This window comes from Brachionichthys hirsutus, chromosome 12 (genome assembly GCF_040956055.1).
Source record: "Brachionichthys hirsutus isolate HB-005 chromosome 12, CSIRO-AGI_Bhir_v1, whole genome shotgun sequence".
Classification (NCBI taxonomy): domain Eukaryota; kingdom Metazoa; phylum Chordata; class Actinopteri; order Lophiiformes; family Brachionichthyidae; genus Brachionichthys; species Brachionichthys hirsutus.
Window position 1 is genome coordinate 10,268,688 of NC_090908.1, and position 19,402 is coordinate 10,288,089.

At 46.4% G+C, this 19,402-nt stretch overlaps 1 protein-coding gene and 1 non-coding gene across 2 annotated transcripts; both read left to right on the forward strand.

Moving 5' to 3' along the window:
- Nucleotides 1-377: 377 nt before the first annotated feature.
- Nucleotides 378-459, forward strand: trnas-aga (transfer RNA serine (anticodon AGA)). Its single transcript has one exon. It is a non-coding gene; the product is annotated as a tRNA-Ser (tRNA).
- Nucleotides 460-6,030: 5,571 nt separating this feature from the next.
- On the forward strand, nucleotides 6,031-17,869 carry LOC137902489 (caveolae-associated protein 2-like). The gene is made up of 2 exons (XM_068746576.1): nucleotides 6,031-6,561; nucleotides 16,304-17,869. Exons 1-2 carry the CDS (start codon nucleotides 6,031-6,033, stop codon nucleotides 17,168-17,170), a joined length of 1,398 nt encoding a protein of 465 aa, XP_068602677.1. The 3' UTR covers nucleotides 17,171-17,869.
- Nucleotides 17,870-19,402: the final 1,533 nt, after the last annotated feature.

Sequence of the window (19,402 nt, forward strand, 5' to 3'; positions counted from 1 at the left end):
ATTACGTATTGCCTGCTGTAAATTCATGGGTTAGTTAGGGTTAAGAATTTACAGATCAAACTAACCCTTTCACCAGTTTAAGTAAAAAAAAAAAAAAAGGTTTACTATAATTTATGTTGCTACTCAAACAGAATTAAAAATCAGAAATGCGTATTTGAAAGTGTAATCTAATATCAGTGTGGCTCATTGTGTTTCATCTGCCTCTGAATTTGCAGTAAAATATAATTACTTTGGATTTTCAGCGCGAGAGATTCGAAGTGATGCGACTGGGCGTGTCAATAGGGTGAAATAAAGTTATGACGTCTCAATGCGTCACCGTTTGACAATAGGTAGCGCTGAGTAAAAAAGGGCCACAAGGTGGCTCCGTACCGTGCGCAGTTGTCGTGGCCGAGTGGTTAAGGCGATGGACTAGAAATCCATTGGGATCTTCCCGCGCAGGTTCGAATCCTGCCGACAACGTCACGTTTTCACAACGTAATCAGTAATATCCATCCATCATTTCTAACTGTCACAATATAATTGTGATCTTTTATGTTGTTTAGCAACAGCTTTTATCTTTGTATTTTCATCTGCAACAACAGTCATGTAAATGGCCTCCTCAAACTACGAGGAAAAGCCAGAAGCTTTTTTTTTTTAATTTACATCCTTAGCAGGGATCCCACTTTGTGCACATTTCCCCTCATCTCTCTCCCCCGATCCCTCCTCCTCTGGAGGGATTACTTAACCAGGAATATTTAACTTGCCTGCTTGTAGTTTGTAATTTCATTCTTTCAAGTCCGGTGTCAAATTGATTTGAAGGAGTTTTTGAGGAATTCAATTTAGAATCAAACAGATCAAAACATGACCTCTATGGTGGAGACACAAAAAAAAGAGTATTCAGTGATGTGAACACAGATTCAAAAAATACAATTGAGGCCTAAAAGCAGCCATTTTGCGGCAAAACGTTCTAAATCAAAGGAACTACTTGGTAATTTAGGGTCATGAATTATTCAATTATCAAAGAAGGAATGCAAGAGCCTGTCCCCCCCCCCCCGTCCGTGTCACCTCCAATGCGTCTATGTGTCTGTGCCATTCCCAGCAGACCCCGTCAGAGTAATCCGGGCAGTTTCCTGTCTTCTTCTGCTGATTTCAACACAAATCCGACGAGCCCGAGGCCAGGGAGGAGTAGGAAGGAAGCTTCTGGGAATGTCTGAGTAGCTCCTCTCATCTGTGGACTGCGGTCAAGGAATGCAGTAAATAATCGAATGGATAAACCACAAGGGATTTGACTTTCACTTAAAAAAAGTTTGAACATGTTTAATCGAGCCAGTGAAGTGACAGCCGTGCAGCCAGCTGAGCTATATGCTAACAATTCCACACGAAAAATTCCACAAAATAATCTTTGATTGTACCTTTTTTATGTTTTGTTTATACTTAGATTTGCATGACAGGTTTAAACAATATGTTCAAATCACTGCTTGCATGAAGTGGTCAGTAATCATGAAATTCATAATTGCTCGTTTATTTGAAATGAAACTTTTAAACACAATTCACACAGTGATGAACCAATTATTTCATTGAGCTTATTACATTTTATTACATTGTTATAACACCACCCACATTCCCGCCTGTACTCGCGCTCCCAGCCCCAACACCTACTGAACAGATATTCACTCAGCTTTGGAATCTGACACTCCGATCTGAAACTCCTCATCCACCTCCTGGCCGTTTCAGACATCGTGTCGGAACACGCAGGCTTGTTTTACAACTTTTATCAAACACAGATCGAGCACATGCCTCCGAATTATTATTGTATGTTTTTCTATCTGCAATGTAGAGTGAGAGAAGTCCTGGCGATGAGTGGAACAATAACCGAAATCCAACCATTTTCCCGGGAGGCAGGTGAAAGTCTTTCAAGAATCTACGCTTTGGGAGCCCTGTCCTGTGTGTGTGAGGGGGTCATTTAAAGCTCCCATCACCATCTGTTTTGGTCCCAGCGTGCCATTTTCTCCTCCGTGGGGGGCCCCTTTGATTTAGTGACAAAACGGTAGCATTGCTTCTTTCGGTCCCTCCGTGCGACCAGACATCGAGTCTGAGCCTGTTGCACTGATCAAACACCGATCGCATCGCATCGTTGTCGGTATGACCGCCCACGTGGGAACCGTTGGCGGTGATGACAGACGTTAAGAGTCCACTTTAACAACAAGGAGGGACTGAATGACTGAAATGCTACGAGACCCGTCGATGGAAAGGACTCTAAACAGCCACAGCCGCAGCCTATTGAAAGGGATAGCCGAAGAGCGCAGTCAAACGTAGTCGCATAAAGATGCTCATCATTGGATTAGCATCGCACCGCAAGCCTGAAATCCTAATCTATGCATCAGAACCAGATTGACCAACTTTAATCCGACCATCCCGCTCCCTCCACATTGTAAACCACTGTCAACAGGTTGGTCAGGGATTCGGGCGTGTCACACAGGTATAGCAAGTAGCATCCGGCTGCTAGCCCCCCGGCTGAGATAAGGAGCAGGCAGCTCTGGTTCTTCTAACTTCCACACCTACTTTTCATTTTCAGACTTGCAGTCTGCGGTCCCGGTCACCTGGGGCACTTTGGAGGCTTTCACAAAAGTCCCTCTGGAGCCGCAAATGCTTCATTCATTATTATTATTTATTTTTTTTACGCTTCCCACTTGTGTAACGAAAGTAAGGTCGATCCATTGCTATACAAAAAAAGAACCCCAATGGATAGGACGGGTCAGTCTATCGTTATTGTTACCTCCTTATAAAAAACACACACACACTTCAAATGCAACTGTAAGTACAAACGCAGACAGTAGCCGTCCACCCGAGTATTTCCTCTTGGATATTATAACGTCTGTCTGTGAGAGAAACCAACGTTAAATTCCAGGGAGTTTGCCTCGAGGTGTTTCACTTGCATTCTTGAGTCCTCCTGAAGTGGGATAACAGACAAACATTTTGGAACCGCGTAGCAGAGGATGAGAACCGTGTCTCACACTTCCTACCCCAAGAGATGCAGAAAGTAAAGGTAAATAAATAAAAAGACAGTGAGACAGATAATCAGTTCAGGTGACTTTGCGTGTTTGAAAGTTGCCCCCCCCCCCCATCCAATGTGAAATGTTAACCCTGTTTATCTTTTAGAATTTCATATAGTTGTGTAAATAAACAGAAAAGAACGTTCATTGCTTTCGGGGGAAAGAAAAACACTAAACACACACAAAAACTAAAAGACATTGTGTTTCCATGAAAAGAAACTTGTTCATCAAGTACCCTTCCGCCCGTTCATACCAACCCCCCCTCCCCCCCTTGCCTCGAAGCACCTCCCGGATGGGTTCCCAGGCCGCAAAGCTCCGCTCAATGATGCGACTTGCAGCAGCATGTCTGCTGAAGTGGTGGGGCCGATGTATCAGGAGCAGTGTTTGTTTCTGGAGAATTGTTAGAGAATTCTAGAGTTTCTTGTTATGCTGTATAAAAACCTTTCAAAGTTGACTTGAGTGTAGCTGAGACTGCCTGCCATTGAAAAGCGAGGATAATGTAAATGGAGTGGATTAGGCCATGCACTTACATGTCACTGCCTCTAGAGGGCAATTTCTTCAAGCTGTTTTAAAATGGAAGATGCATGGACGACCAGTACTTATTTATTTTTTTTGTTTATGTGCTTTTGTCTGTTAGATAAGCGTGGGAAAGCAAGTACTGATTAAAAAATGTATATGTGTTCTTTCAAAGGAAAGGAAAGGAAAAAAGGAGGCAGTTGGAAGAATGAAAGAATGACAGGATGGGAGTGTCGAACCATTCCCTCCACTCTGGGCCTGGGGTGAAGCTGGGAAAAGTCATAGTTCAACAGCTAGGAACGGGAGGTGGGCCTTTCATGTTGACTGAAAGTGTGTGTCGCCATGGAGATGCAGGAGAGGAGTCGGAAACACTGAGGTTTTTGAATTATGGGAGAAGAAACCCTGCTTGTTGTGCGTCGTTGCATCCCACACATCGACTCTGACGCCTTTGAAGCTTGTTGAGAGAGCAACCTCTGGAAAAGGCGCTCTAGTTCCAGATGTTGGAATGGGAGAGTCTGTCAGGAGCGCATCTTCCTGCATGTATCGCTGCAGTAAAGCACTCAGGCCAGGCCATCCTGTCTGATTAGCTTGCTTGTCTCACCCGAACACAACGTTTTATGGAAATTGGTTCAGAAAGTGTCTGCATGAATGGGAGAAATGTTGAAAGAAAACATCCTTAATCTTAATTAACACCAAAAATGTAATGGGTTTTCTCCCGGCCTGTCATTATACCAGGCTTCAAGAAATGTGTCAAACAAAAACAATGAAAAAGAGTAAAAAAGTGTGACCCTGTTTTAAAGAAATTGTTTTACAGTTTCTTTCTTTCATGAGATGAAAGGGTCAAAATGATTCACTGTTGACTCTGTTCTCTGCATTCGTTATATCAAGCATCTTTCTGCCGCTGCTTAGCTTAATCTTATCTTAGCTTAGATTGGTACAAAGCTAAAAGTTAGCCTGACTCTGTCCGAAGCAAACAAGCTCCACCTTCGTGCAGGTTTCAAAAAGGAGGAAGTTGTTGCACCTCACAAAACCCGAATGAGTCATTTTGAATCATTAGATTCGGTAATGATTAAACAGTGAACAATAAGCAAACTTTTGAGGGGGCGGTTGGCAGCGGTCTTAACTCTGCACATAGCTGGACATAGCACTGAACGTTGCGCTAAGCTAAGCTAAGCTAAGCTAAGCTAAGTGTGTCCATGGCGGCCGAATCACATTCATAGTACAGACAAGAAAGTTGTAAAGCTTTGCAGAAGAGTTTGCAGATATAAAGATTGTGAGGCTAAAACTAGTTTTGTCAAATGCTAAAATAACAGCACGAAGACTATAAATATAAAATAGTTATAATATAAATGCTTTTATTTAAGTGGTTTGGACAGAGGAGGACTGCCAACGTGTTTAATGTTGTTCTAAGGTGTGTCTTTCCCTTGTGTGCTTTCCAGTAGTTGCACAAAGACAAATCTCAATTTAAGGGCGTGATTTTTTTTTTTTTATTGATTTTATATGATGGATGATTAAGCCCTTCCACCATATCAGGGAAAATTCAATAAAACCTGAGGGGTTGCCTTCAATGCTCTTGATGGTCTGAACTGATACAGTTAGATTCTTGTCATAGTTTAGGGCCTTTTCTGCAGAGGAATCAATCAGCAAAAAATAGATCCACATACCATTTCCCGAGCTCAGATATAAAAACGTTTCACAGTGAACGTCTGTCAATTAAATATTTGCAAAGAGGGAACGATTGAGAGCAGCCAGGGGATTCATGTCAGGGCACAGATGAGCTCATTGTTGAATCAGGGATTTCCACAGTTCCATGTCAGTCTGCCCCCCAGTGCCATGACACCGAGCTCCAAAACAAGAAGGAGGAAGAGGAAGGAGAGGAGGCTCCCGGAGGATTCATCGCAGCGGAAAGAATGTTCCTGAAACACATGAGGAAAGATGGATTGTAGAGTTTTACACACAGTGATGCGGGTCCTGTAAGCCTGCAATTAGGGCCAAGAAAACACACACACACACACCACACACACACACACACACACACACACGCACACACGGTGCAGTAAACAAAAAGCAGAAGTCACGCATATATAATATTTTTATTTTATTTTATAAATGCAGGCATGTAAGATCAAAGTGAAACTGTTGGCAGTCACATGACGGGAAGGACTCGCACACAAACGCTCACGCGCGCGCGCACACACACGGCGCACCTCCACCTCTTTATCTGTAAATAGGGCTCGGCATGCACGGTTTCCATAACAACCACGCCCCTCCCCTTTGGCTTGCAGGGGAGGTGTTTTGAAAGTTCAAAAGCGAGTGCGTGTGAGTGCGTGTGTGCGCGCGCACATAAAGACCGACAGGGGCGTGGGTGCCCGCGTTCATTTCTCAGCTGCAACAAGTGACAGCCGCGCCCGACGCAGCGCGCTCCCCGCATCCAGGTGAGCTCCTCCATTAACGCGGGACGTGCGCGGCCCACCTGAGAACCATGGAAGACGACGCGTCCCGCGCCGAGGCCGTCGCGCAGCAGCCCGACAGCGCGCCCGAGCCCGAGCTCCTCATCCCGAGTTTCGGCCCGCCGTCCGTCCCGTCCACGCCGACCCCGACCGGAACCCTGTCCCGGCTGGGCTTCAAAAGCCCGACCAGCCCGAGCGCGCCCGCGCCGGCGCCCGTGCCGGGCAGCCCGACCCAGGTGAGCGCCATCACCGTGGTGGCGCTGCTCGACAAGCTGGTCAACATGCTGGAGGCGGTGCAGGACAACCAGCAGCGGATGGAGCAGCGGCAGGCCGACCTGGAGGGCGCCGTGCGCGGCGTGCAGGGCGACGTCACGCGGCTGTCCAAGACGCACGTCGGCACGTCCAACTGCGTCAGCAAGCTGCTCGAGCGCTCCCGCAAAGTGAGCCTTCACCTGAAGGAGGTGCGGGAGCGCCTGGACAGGCAGGCCGGCCAGGTGAAGAGGCTGGAGGCCAACCACAGCCACCTGCTGAAGAGGAACCACTTCAAGGTGCTCATCTTCCAGGTGAGGGGGGTCCATTTTGGGTTTACCTGGTTCTGTTTGATTGAACGGACATCAGTGAAATGTTGTGGGAAGGGAAAGAGGACAGGTGATTTTTAGATTTTGAGGCCTGTCCCAAAGACGGAATGGATCCAGGATAGTTCCTCCCCCCCCCCCCCTCGGCCCTCGGCCCTCCTCTGTCTCTGATTGGTTCGCGATAACGCTTCTCACATACCGGTGAAGGGTCGAAGCGCGTCACGGACAGGCCAATCAGAGGCAGAGTGGGGCGGGTCTTTGGTGCTGGCCTATACCTGGATTTCAACAATGTTCTTGACGTGCGCATGCGTGGTCTGATTGCCCTACTTTCAGGTTTGCCTTTTTTTCTTGTCAGCGTTAATATGCAAAAACAACCCAACGGACTTTTGCAAACCAGAGTGGGAGGATTGCCCAGAAAAGATCACTTTGCAAGTTCAAAGGATCCAGATAAAGGGGCGTGTCCAGGATTTACCTGTCTGCATTTCATTTTACATTTAATATGATAATTAAATGCATTTGCATCAGTAGCACTTCAGACCGCTTCGTAGTGTGTTACCGGCCGTATTTGCGTTCGTATTTGACTGACTGCAGAGGGAGGGGGGGGGGGGCGTGTCTGGATGTGAAAGGTGATTAATAAAGGAGCGTTCAACTCTAATAATCCGTGTTAAATATGATTTGGTTTCTACATGGAGGATAGGATCTTCATTTCCGACACATACGAGTACACTTTTTCTTCTTGTGCCCGCTTTCGGTATGTGTGCGTGTGTGTGTGCGTGCGCGTGCACGTGATGAAGAAGGGTGTGTCTGGGAATGAGGCTGTTGGATAATAGAGGAGGACTCATCCTCTGACTTTGACTGGATCTGTTTACACCCCCACAGTCATCGCTCAGACAGACAGGTAAAGCTTCTGGATGGATTTACTTCAGCTGCCCAACCACACCAGTGAGATTAAAGCTCTATAATAATTGATAAATTTCACAATATCTTCTGGCGACTCATGCAGCCCATTTCTCACTTGGGAACATATTTCCTTTGCACGGGATGTGAGAGGCGGCCCTTAACTCCCACCTGGATTCCTGCTGCGCTAATAAAAGCAGACACACACAAAAAAAAAAGAGCCCCTGATGCTCTCTGAGTATGGTGTGTGTGTGTGTGTCCAGGCAGCGAAGGGGGGGGGGGGGCATTGTTGACACAGGCAGGGCCTCTTAGCCACCGTTATCTGGTTTCCCAGGTACTGAGACTCTGTTGTTCAAATGCAACAGGTGCCAAGACCTAACATCCCGTTTGAGGCGGCTCCGCTGATCCATTTGTCGGAGCCTGGGTCCATTTTTATTTGCTCCAAGGGGGGGGGGGGGGCGGCGTTCTGTTGTTTTTTTATGTCACATTTTTTCCTACCAGCAAATCTCTGATTAATTTCCCCCTCCCTTCCGTTCACCGTGCGAATGTGTTGCCTTCAGTTTTCTATTTCGTTTCTATTCTAAATATCGACGGTGTGAAAGTTAAATTTTACTGTGATTGCTGCAGTTAAACGTTTCCACCCTCCCCGAGTCATACAAGGAGCTGGGAATAGTTAGTGGGAGTAGCAGATCCAGGTATGCTCAGGGGGGGAGGGCGGGGCGTGTCTCTGCAGCATGTGCTCGCGTGCAGCTTGCCCATTGGATGCTATGCTAATCCGCTGGGTCCAGGTAGATGAGGTTACAGAGCTGCTCAATGAGACTCGGCGTGCCCGAGGGGAGCGGGAAATAAAAGGCCCAGGCGTAGCCCTCGCCTTCCCTGAGCTCGTCTTGGCTCCCGTTCTGTCCGTCCCTTTCTGTCTCACCGCCGCCGGGTTAGAAGTCTTTTTTTTTTTTTCTTTCCCTTGACTTTACTGGCGCTGCTCTAGATCTGTGGGCTCATGATGCGTTTCATCTTTTATACAACCTCCAATTTCCACGTGGGCATTTTTTTCTCTTTGCGTGAGCCACCTGTCACAATTCCCCGAAAACTGCTTGAAAAGCACATTTGTCTGCCTGAATGCTCGATGCTGGCCCTGTGGCTATTGGCCGGGGGGGGGGGGGGGGGGGGATTGATCCAGAACACTCGTCAGTCTGTACGTGCCAGTTGAGGTGGAAACAAAGATGGTTTCTGGGTAAACGCCCACAGCTGCACAAAACCAGCTCCGATTATTTTTTTTGGGGGGGGGCTTTCTGCCGCTCTGCTGCGTTCCTGTGCCTAACAAGAACTAATGAGGACTTAATTACTGCTGATTGTCGCTTGTTTGTTTGTTTTTGTGCACCGCCTTTCCTGTCGCCAAAAATTTGATTTTTTAAAATTTATTCCTTCTATTTGTCACACAGAAAAAGGTAATAATTTGATCAACAGTTGCTTCTCTTACTGGCATCGTAGTAGTGGGGGGGGGGGGGGGGGGTCTGCATCTGGTCAGTTCCGGTAAAAGACGACAGTTATTTCCAAGCATGCATCTTCATATCCCCCTTCTGGGTTTCTTTCACATGCAGTGGAGCTTCACCGTAACAAACAAGTTAAACCGAGTGAACAAACTATCCCAAAAAGGAAAAAAAAAAACATTCATCAGACATTGCAAAATAAGAGAAACAAGTTCTGCCGCCAAGCCAAACACAATGACACAAAGATTTTGCAGGCAGACGCTGAGCTGCAGAGGCCGTGATGGCGGCGGCGCCCGGTAACATCATGGCGTGATTCACTAAAGTGTCATCTTTAATTTGTCTATTCCTGCAAATCAAATGCAACGCGAGGAAAACTCTTCGAGCCGAAGGCAAACGCTCAGCAGTCGGGGAGCCGAGCTTCAATAAAGAGCGCTTTATTCAATAGAATCGTCCCAAACGCTAAAATGCTCGGAGTGCTCCGGTTATCCGAGTGTAATTAAAGTTGCGTGTCTTCGTCCTAGAGTCCTCCACTGTAAAATCCGAGCCCATCTCCGCAGGTCGGAGCAGGCTGCTGGCTTTAGGCTACAGCCGGGGATTTGTTTTCTGCATCCCCCGACCAGGTGATATATTACACCGGTTTATAGCCCAGAGCGCTGCTAGCTGCTACAGCTCAGACGGTTGCTCTGTAGGATTGAGCTTCAACCCGCGTAAAAGAACTAGACGCTTGACTTGGTGTAATAAAACCAGTTATTGTGAGTAAATAAGATTAAACTGGAAAAGCACCCGGAGAGCGCAGACCTCTGCCAAGGTTTGTTTTTTTTGCAGATTCTTGGATCCATAAATGGAATTTTCAATGTTTTTTCTTGACCTCATTCTGGATCGGATCCGGAAGACGTTTTGCACGATAGTTCATATCGGACCCTTTTATGACTGTGATGTTTGGTGAGTGAATTGAATGCATATTTGTTTGTATCCAGACAGGTATCCGGATCACTCTCCAAATGTGAGGGGATATGAATTAGACAAAGACCCATCTTTGGATTTTTTTTTTCATCAAGATCCATGGAGACGTGTTCATTTGAGACGAGGGAAAGGGAATGTGGAAAAATTGTATTCTGAAAAGTGGGTACCTGAAACTGTCCAGAAACTTAAACTAGAATAAAGACTCATGAGTTGCGTTCCAGCCCTGAAGGACAGCAGAGTGCAGCTTCCAGATTGAATACACCAGTCAAACTGGAATGAGACACGTCTGATGGAATGTATTTTTCGAGGAAGACATTTTGACATGTCGCAGTAGTAGCACGAGAGCGACTAATTACAACACTTGATAGAGATCGGCAATCACAAAATAGAAAGAATCTGTAATAGAAAAAAAAGTGAAGACTCCAAATTGCAAAAGAGTTCTCGGCAATAACTGCGCCGCCCGATGTTTTCCTGTCATTCTCATTTTGCCACTGGGGTTCATTCCTCAGATAACTCGGAAAGAAAGAACAACAGAAAAACAAAGAGGGCAGAAGGGAAATCAATATATGGACAAAAAAGCTCTTAGAAGATGGTGGAGGAAAGACAAGGTGACAAAACGGTGTCCTCCTGCGGACCGGACCGCTGTAATGAGTTTCCAGTTTGCTCCCGTTCTTGGTGAAAAGACTGTCGCCTCGATGGGAAAGTAATACTTTCACCACTTTGCCGCTTTGTTTGTTGTCGCAATCGGGTTTGACAAGTCTGCCCGATTCTGTCATTGGCAGCTGCGACGGCGATGTTGCAACGCCGTTTGCGTTCGTGTTTAAACTCTGGCTGGACCTGCAACGAACCACTGTTGGCATGAAAAGCACGTTTTTTAAAAAGGTTGTTTTTGTCATGGAATAAATAAATAAATAAATAACCCTGAGGTCTTCATAAAGGAAATGTGGGCAATGCACGAAAGCAGTGCGAGCAAAGCGAAAGGTGGAAGCGACCATGACTGTTGGGCTTCCCAGCGCACCTCGTGATGCGCCGCACTGTTAAACTGCCAGGAGTCGCATAGTTGGCAAGTTCTGGAATTTTGCCTCGGGAACTAATAAAGTAAATGCATTCAACTCTCTTTGTCGCGTTGCGCTGAGAAGCTTTTACGTCTTTTGCCCTTTTGTCTTTTAAGATTTCCCGTTCATGCTCGCAAAGGGTTACCTAGAATGTTAAAAAAAACCCAGCTCAAGGTCTTGCATTCAAAGAGAATGAAACCAGATATCCTCTTTAGACTGACATGAGACCCCAGCGCCGCACCTACGTCTCAGTATCTTGCTCCTTTCTCATGTTTCGAACCAAAGTGTCCGTCCGATCCACTCGCCAAGGCCACGACATCCACAGCACGAAAGGGGAGAACAACGGCCATGCTGGTTCTTATTTCTCTGCAAAGAAAACCCTCTAAAATACGGCGGCGTCTTGCGATAACGTGATGAATTCATGGCTTCGCTGTGGACTGTCGTGACCTCTGACCTCCATATTGGCTAAATATTGTGCCAATTGCGGGGTAGCCTTATCAAAGAAATGCTCACGGTATCTCTGCTGCGGCCCTTATCCAACAATGCTTCTGATAGTTGTGGAATTGTGCTGCAGCGATGTGCGAAAGTGAACCTTGGATTTATGGTGATAAGTAGAGGTGGGGGGGGGGGGGGGGGAGAAATAAGCAATACAAGATGTCGATAAATGAATAAAAAAGGCAAAGATTTATAGTTCATATTTTAGAGGGGATGGTGGAATAATTGATAAGGGGCACCAACGGTAATCCTGTTGCAACGAGTACGACGCCATGTACGAAACTAATTATTAGCGTGTACTCCACGATGGGGAACATCTCGTCATTCAGACAGCTGCCCTCCGAATTACGGGTTGTGGGAACGGGTTCCTTCAGACGTCAGGATTAATGGCCGCCTCTCCACAGTCACACAATCCTCCATTCCGCCGGCTCGTCAGCGTGACATCAGGCCTTGAATCGGTTATTGTTTTTGTTTTTTTTGCGTGATTACGCAAGCTTGCGAGGCCAGTAAAACTTGCCGTGTTTTTCCTTTTGGTGGGGCCGATATGGGGAGGGGTGGAAATGGGGGGGGGGGGGGGGGGGGGGATAATGCCCTAACTTGTTTTGCAAAAGCTCAAGTGGTGGGTGTTAGGCGAGGATGATTAGGAATTGGCAGTAGCACACTCTGATGTTGACCTGAGATGTTAAAATTGAGCTCATTGTAAGAAAAAAAAGTAATATAAAGGCAGTACACAACGTGCAGTACACAGAGTACAGTACACAGAGGGTACACAAATGGAATATTCCATTTCCTTTACTTCCTTTCCTCCCTACTTCCTCTGTCCGCAGATGGTACATCATGCACTGGGAACTTGTGTGGACGTCCTGTAAACCAACTTTCTGCTGTATAAAGTGAAGAATGTGCAGGCGGGGGGGTTAAGTTACACAGTTTGTCAGGGATGACAGTTAAAGCAATTTGATTGGGCGTGAGGATTAACAAATGTAAGGAAGAAATCCTCAGGACTGCAGATTGTATTCTCAAATTGGTGCAGGCCTCCAGAAGCACCTGACACGCACCTGCACTACCCCCCCCCCCCCCCCCCTGCTGGGATTAGGAAAGCATCCTGTCATCGTCTGATGGGTCGGGGTAAACACCTGTTTAGATTGCTAACGGGCGTGGCTGACCTAAAAGCAGAGATTACAGATGCTGCTGTGGTTCCCGTGGCAGCAAACGAGCAGCGTTCCGTCTCGTTTTCTGTTTTCTGTTCCTGATCACATGTTCAAACTGGATCACCCAGCCCTAATGTATCACAAGATGCATAAACACACACACACACACACACACACACACACACACATGCATGCAAACAGAAAGACGGTTAGGAAAGAAACACTATCGGGTATTATCACGCACGCAATGAACCGAGTAACTTGAGCCCACTGGCGCCCTTTCAGTCATCGGTGCCTCGCCCCGATCCCTCCGCGTTCGAGCCGGGCCTCGTTTACACAAGTTCTGAATCGGTAACGCCTCGCAGGACTGTGCGACTCCGTGGCAGGTTCTTCCATGCGGCTGTTGTTTCACACGTGACTACAGAAATGCTTGAAACTTGCCGTTAACGTCTTTTTTTTTATTATTATTTACTTGCTCCAAATGTAGGCCGTTATCCCTCACGCTGCTCTCCTTAAACGGTTTTTGTTTCGTCTTTCACAAACCGCTGACGTCCTTCGTGGCCGCACGCAAACGCGCGCTGGAACACGGACACGTCGACGCACACAAAACACGTTCTCTGGTGGATAATGAATGCTTGCTTTGAGAGCACTTTAATTAACAGCGTTCCCAGGAAAAAAATGCCAAACATTCAGCCACACACACACACGCACACACGTACACACATAGACATAAAATTGTGTTGCAGGATCGTTTGGGGTTAAAATCGGGACGTGGTAATTTCACTGCGTTTTCTTGTTTGGTTAGCCGCACACAGAAATAGCATCGCCACCAGTTCCAGTGGAGCGGGATGAAGGTGGCGAAGACTTCGCACGCTTGCCGTGAGATTAGCAGAAGCACTCCTTCAATTAAAATTGGCGGGCGACGCATTGGTTTTGCATTTTATCACCATGATTAATGGATCCGTCTACAAAAGGCCTTCCGGATTGGGCGAGCTCGGTTTTCACTGGAGGGTGCTTGGATTTCTGCTGCTGCCTCCCGCACACACGCACACACGCACACAGAGATCAGATCAAATATGTTTTAGGTAAATCAGAGTCTGTGGCAAGCCTGGACTGGCGCAGAGGCGTGAGGATTGAATCTCCAGAAGTGCCAAGAGACGATTAGCTGCGATTGGTCGTGTTTAGGCGGCTGCTCAACTTTGGGTTCTCCTCACAATAATGCCTGTCAAGGATCGTACGCCGACGAGCTGACAAGAGCCATCACGCACATACCTCCTGACTTTGTGATGTTGCACGAACATGTTCAGATCCACACAAGCCCCCCCCCCCCCCCCTCCGTGGGTGTGGTAGAGCGAGGGCAAACCGGGGGGGTGGGGGGGGAGATGCAACTCATCCAGGCACGGCAGGGAAGATAGAGCGAGAGTGAAAGAAAGCAATTTGCAGTTGAACTCAAGGCTGTGGCAGGTGGGGATCTTTTTGTGCTTTTGGGTTTCAAAGTCACAACCCTGCGATCCTTTGAAGAGGGTGACACACCTCTAGTGGCTGCTGCCGGTATTTAAAAATACTCCTGAGTAAAATCACCTCAAACAGTCTTCGCCATTGTGGGATAAAAGAAGATCATGTCGTTTTACTAATTAGTAGCAAAGTTGTAATTTTAAAGTATTTGTCATTAAATAAAATATCATCTATCAACACTAAAGTAATACCTTCTGCACAAGTATAAACTGTACTATATATATATATATATATACACCGGTAGTACATGTTTTTCTCTTCCCTTAAACTCTACAATGATGTCCAAGCTTTTCTTGAGAGTCAGGTTGTTCCTTTTAAAAACACACTGACATATCGTAATAGCTTGAATTCGGAGATGGCGCTCGTGCCCCAGTACTCGAATGTGATGAGAATCACGGCAGCATGTTTTGGATCAAGACCGAAAGGACTCGTGTGTCGAGTACAAGGCGGCAAAAGGTGGGAGGCTTTCTGTGTAGATTCGTGCTTGAGCTGCTATGGAGTAAAAGCTGGACCTCAAAAGGGCTCAGTTGTCTCATGTTTGACATTATAAAATTATTGCAATTACAATTTCATTTACACAATGGCTTTCAGAGAGGCTCGACAGACTTCACAGAATTCTAACTTGTGATCTTTTTACATGCACTTTGTTTGACCTCATGAACATGGCGTCTGTTATTGAATAGAGTAGAATAGAATAGCGCTTTATTGTCATTGCACACGGTAATGCAATGAAATTAAACCGCCTCTGCACAGTGCACGTCACAATTGTCTCGAATGGCCTGAACTTGAGTCGTGACCGGAGCACACGACCGGCGGCGAGTGAAGAATGGTTAGAAAGCAGGATTCCTATAGACCATCTGGTTTCTCCAGTATGTGGCAAAGACACCTGGGGAGAGACGCCCTTTGTCAACAGGTCTTTAGCTGCTCTGGTGTCTCAAGGGCTTGATACACATTCTTGGAAACGAAGTCGTGCTCATGCAGAGTCGGTCTTGCAAGCATAGCAAAAGTAAATGCATGGAATTTAAAAGACATGTCAAGGACTGAAATGATGGGGGCTGGGGGGGGGGGGGGGGCATCATTTTGTTAAACATCTCAAATAAGTGCAGCGCCACTGGCACCCTTGTACAACTGCGTTTGTAGTCCAATCAGATATCCGTTCAAGAGTCGAGGCCTTGAAATGCTTTAATCAAGCCTTTCTCCGATTCGATTAGTTGCGGAAAAGATTCTAGCTGTAAATACGCAGACCTGTCGTGAACCTGAAAACATAAAGATGTCATCCAGTTACACCCGAAAGCAAACGTCCGCCGGCGGTAAGTTAGGCTGCTCTCGCTAGGAGGGGTTTTCTTTCTAACTGCACACGTGTGGTGGAGAATATCAACCGCTGAAGCTGAACCTTCAAGATTGACTTACACCTGGGTGTGTAAGGACGGGACCGAGTGTGTGTGTGTGTGGGGGGGGGAGTAACCCAGGTTCATGAATCCGGTTTGCCTGCATGCGTGTGATCATGTGATCGTGCACAGATGGATCGACAGCAAGGAAGAGACTGAACCCCCCCCCCCCCTCCCCAGTTATTAAACGTATTGCTCTGCTTCTCACTCGGTTTGTAGCTTTCAATGTCCTCATAGCAGGCAGATATCAAAAATAAGAAGGAAAGCAAGGAGTGCACGACTCCTGCAGAGGAACACGAGGAATTCCTCAGATGTGCTGAGGAGGCAAGTCCGGACTGGTTGCCTCTGCAAGCAAAGCATGAGAAGGAGTCATGGGTGGAGCCTTTTATGTGTTTGAATGAAGTCGACTGAACTTGTAGGGAACGCTTGATGACTTTTGCCTCTCGTCCAAGAGTCTTGATGAGCGCAGATATCTACCATGACCTGGAAGACTTGCAAGGGAATCGTCACTTGCAAGTCACATGCTACACGCATGTACTTTTACCAGGGACAAAGGTCTACTTTACCATCTTGTTGTTTACCATCGACTTGCAGTATATTGTCGTCACCTCGACCATCATGGTCAAGAATACTATTGGAGTTGTTTGAACTGTAAAGTTTGAAGTCTAACTCTGACCCTAACTTCTTCAATCAGAGACATTGAAGGTACATTTTTTTTTTTTGTCACATGGAAATGACCTCCTTCTTAACCTACATTTTTCTATCCTTCCGTTTGCCAACAGGAAGACAATGAGATCCCCACTTCTGTGGCTGTCAAGGACTCCCTCAAGACCCCGCAGCCAAGCCAATACGATGCGGAATCCACCCACCCTACTCCATCTATCGCCGGCTCCATTGATACCAGCCGTGCTCAAGAGGAAGGTCTTCAGTCCATTAGCCTGTCCTCAGACGAGGATGAGAGTCTTGCATTGCACCCAGTGGGGGAAATGATACCGGAGGACGAGGAAGCAATGGGTCTGGGCACATCCGCCACATATGAAAGAAGGGCTGATAAGTTCAGGCGCACCAGCCTCAAGAGAGTTGATAGCCTCAAGAAGGCCTTCTCGCGTCAGAGCATCGAGAAAAAGATGAACCAGATCACCACCAAGATTGTGCCGCCAGAGAAGCGAGAGAAAATCATCAAGAGCCTCACCCCAAACCACCCCAAGAGCCCGACTGCCAAGAGTTCCTCTTTCAAGGTGTCTCCCATGACCTTCAATGTCAAGAAGACCAGAGACGTGAAGGCCCCCGCGGAAGATTTGGTGTCGACTGAGGCAGAGGCCCACGTGGAGATTCCTCCTCTGGGAAGCTTGGATGGAGAGATTCCCTTGGCAGAGGTGCACAATGAGGAAGGTCTACTCGAGGAGATTCAGAATGTGATTCCCTCCACCCCGGAGAGCTTAAAGGCGGATCTGGAAATCAACGGGAACGCACCAGTCATTGAGTGCGAGATAAATGGTGATCGCTGCGCTGGCCTGGCAGTTCCAGAGAATGGCGAAGATGCTATAGAAGAGGAGGAAAGTCAAGAGAAACGCAAAGGCCCTATCGAATCGACACCAGCAGATTCCCAGATTCCCACAGCAACAACTGCTGTAGAGCAAGTGTCTTAATTTCATTTGATTGAGCGCTAGTTCGAGTTTAGCATTCTTCTATATTTGCTTCTTAAAGTTCCTACATTTTACGAACCGAGCAGAATGAAACGATCCCTCCTTTGTAGACAGCCTCTTGTTCGCGTCAAAGACAACTAGATAAAAAGGAAATTATTTCCCTTCCCTGCTGTACGACAGCTGGTTTTGTCCTCTGTTTAAGACAAAGGACGTCCACTGTCCACCGTTTCAAGGCATTTTCATAAATATGTCTTGCTCTTTGAGTTACATGCTATTATTAGTTATTCTCAAGCGAGCTACATCATTAATACATCATACCCCGTCATTTCCAGCTATCTCCATTTACACAGCCACCAACTGGCTTACGCCAGGAAAGCCTGGGCTTTAACACTTTTGATTATCATAAATATAGTCTAAAAACCTGGACCGACGTCCAGAACCAGGATCTCGTGCAAGTACTTCTTCAACCCTGCAGCAGGTTAGCCCAAGAAAGTATTGCAGCAATGCAGAACAGAACTCGCGCCCTTCAAATGGTACAAATGGTACCCACTTCTTCAATAACGGCGCATCTCCAGGGCGCTGGGCCAGCTGTCTCCGTCCTGCCGTGTTTGTCTGTCCTCTGGAGACATTTTCATCATCATTGATGGATAGCCTCTTTGTTATTTGTCTCTTGAAAATAGTAAATCTTTGGCTACAGTGGTACAGCCTGCAGGGGGGGAGGGGGGGGGGGGGGGGGGGTGTTGCCAGGTTGTGCAAGGGATCGCATGAAGACTTTCTGACTTTTCCGAGTAAAAAGATCCAAGGTGTTAACTAAAGTCATTTAATGAATTCTTTGGACTGTTGCTGGAGAAAAATGGAGACCTCAATTAACAGGTATAAATCACATGTCCCGATTACTACTCTTGTCACCTGGAATTCATTGTTTCTTTTCCCATCTTGATGAGCTGCAGTTTTTAAACGTCCCCTTTTGCAACCTTTTGTCTATTCTGCAGGGCATCGATGTACGTTTATGTACAGAAAAGGCACTACTCTAGGTTTTACGGCATATACACTAAAAATTAGTACTTTATTGAACAGTATGTACTACATAAAATATATGTATCTGTGTATTCTTTGTACTTTTGTTTGCCTTAATATGAGACCTTGAAGTAGTCAGGCACTCATAACTCGCCTGTGTGAAATGTTTACTGTTTCATATATTTTTAGACATTAACACTACCATAAGACCTGCCACGCATCGTAACTGTATCTCCTTCTAGGGGCATGCACACAATCCTACAGTGCTTACCTTGCACGAGCTGGTATGAGTATGAGTATTTGGTCTCCTTGGGCAATGGATTCCTATGTTTGTTTGTTTTTAAAGAAAAGTGAGCATTAAATGTGGTATATTGTTTTTCTTTCTTTCTCTTTTGAGGAATTCCCTGCAGCTGTCACTGTAGGGGGCAACGTCGAGGTTTGATATGAGACTAAATGCAGAACCGAAAAAGTCTTAAATTTGAATTGACTCATCCACAATCGGCCTCACGTTTAAAAGTGATGCATAAAGTTACTTTGGACTCTGAAGTGCCCGTCCTTTTGGCATGTGATGCCAGGTGGGCGGTGATCCAGAAACTAAAGAGGGTCAAAGAAGTAAATAAAGGAGTACGAGCGGTCTATTGTCGATGGATGAAATCTGCTCGGCCCATTTTTTCCACGCTCTTTGCCTCCAAGCTGAAATAGAGAAGAAGAGGGCCACAGGTGATCTGCCCTTTGCGGAGGCTCCCGGGCAAGAGCTTTTAGGGGAAGATATAAGTGCAGGAATTGGGATGTATGGAAAAAGTATTATGTTGTTGAGGGTGATGATGTTATCACAATATTAAGGAGCGCACCATTATCTGATCTATACCCCCACTGCAGACATCATTTTCCCGTCTAGATAAGATTAAGCAATGGATCCTTTGGATCAGATTTTGGGGCACCAAGACTTTTAATATTTTAAATATGCATGAAGATCACTGCCGATTTTTCACCGTGGTCTGGTAAACATAGGAGAAATGAAATAATACACACTGTTTCAACAGCACTTGATGAAATGCCTTCAAATGCTCAGTGCCTTACACATGTTCCTGTCAGTTCATTCAGTGGGATCTTTAAGTAAAAATAATTCAACATAATTGATTTGAAATAGCTTGTCGCATTTAATACATATTGTTGAAATCTGCTGAGTCACTCTCATTGTTCTTTGTATATTATCTT

Bases quoted from the DNA above. Each gene is read 5' to 3' on its own strand.
- LOC137902489 (XM_068746576.1), top strand. From the start codon at position 6,031: ATGGAAGACGACGCGTCCCGCGCCGAGGCCGTCGCGCAGCAGCCCGAC. The intron at 6,562-16,303 runs GTGAGGGGGGTC...GTTTGCCAACAG, and splicing joins TCAAGGTGCTCATCTTCCAG to GAAGACAATGAGATCCCCAC.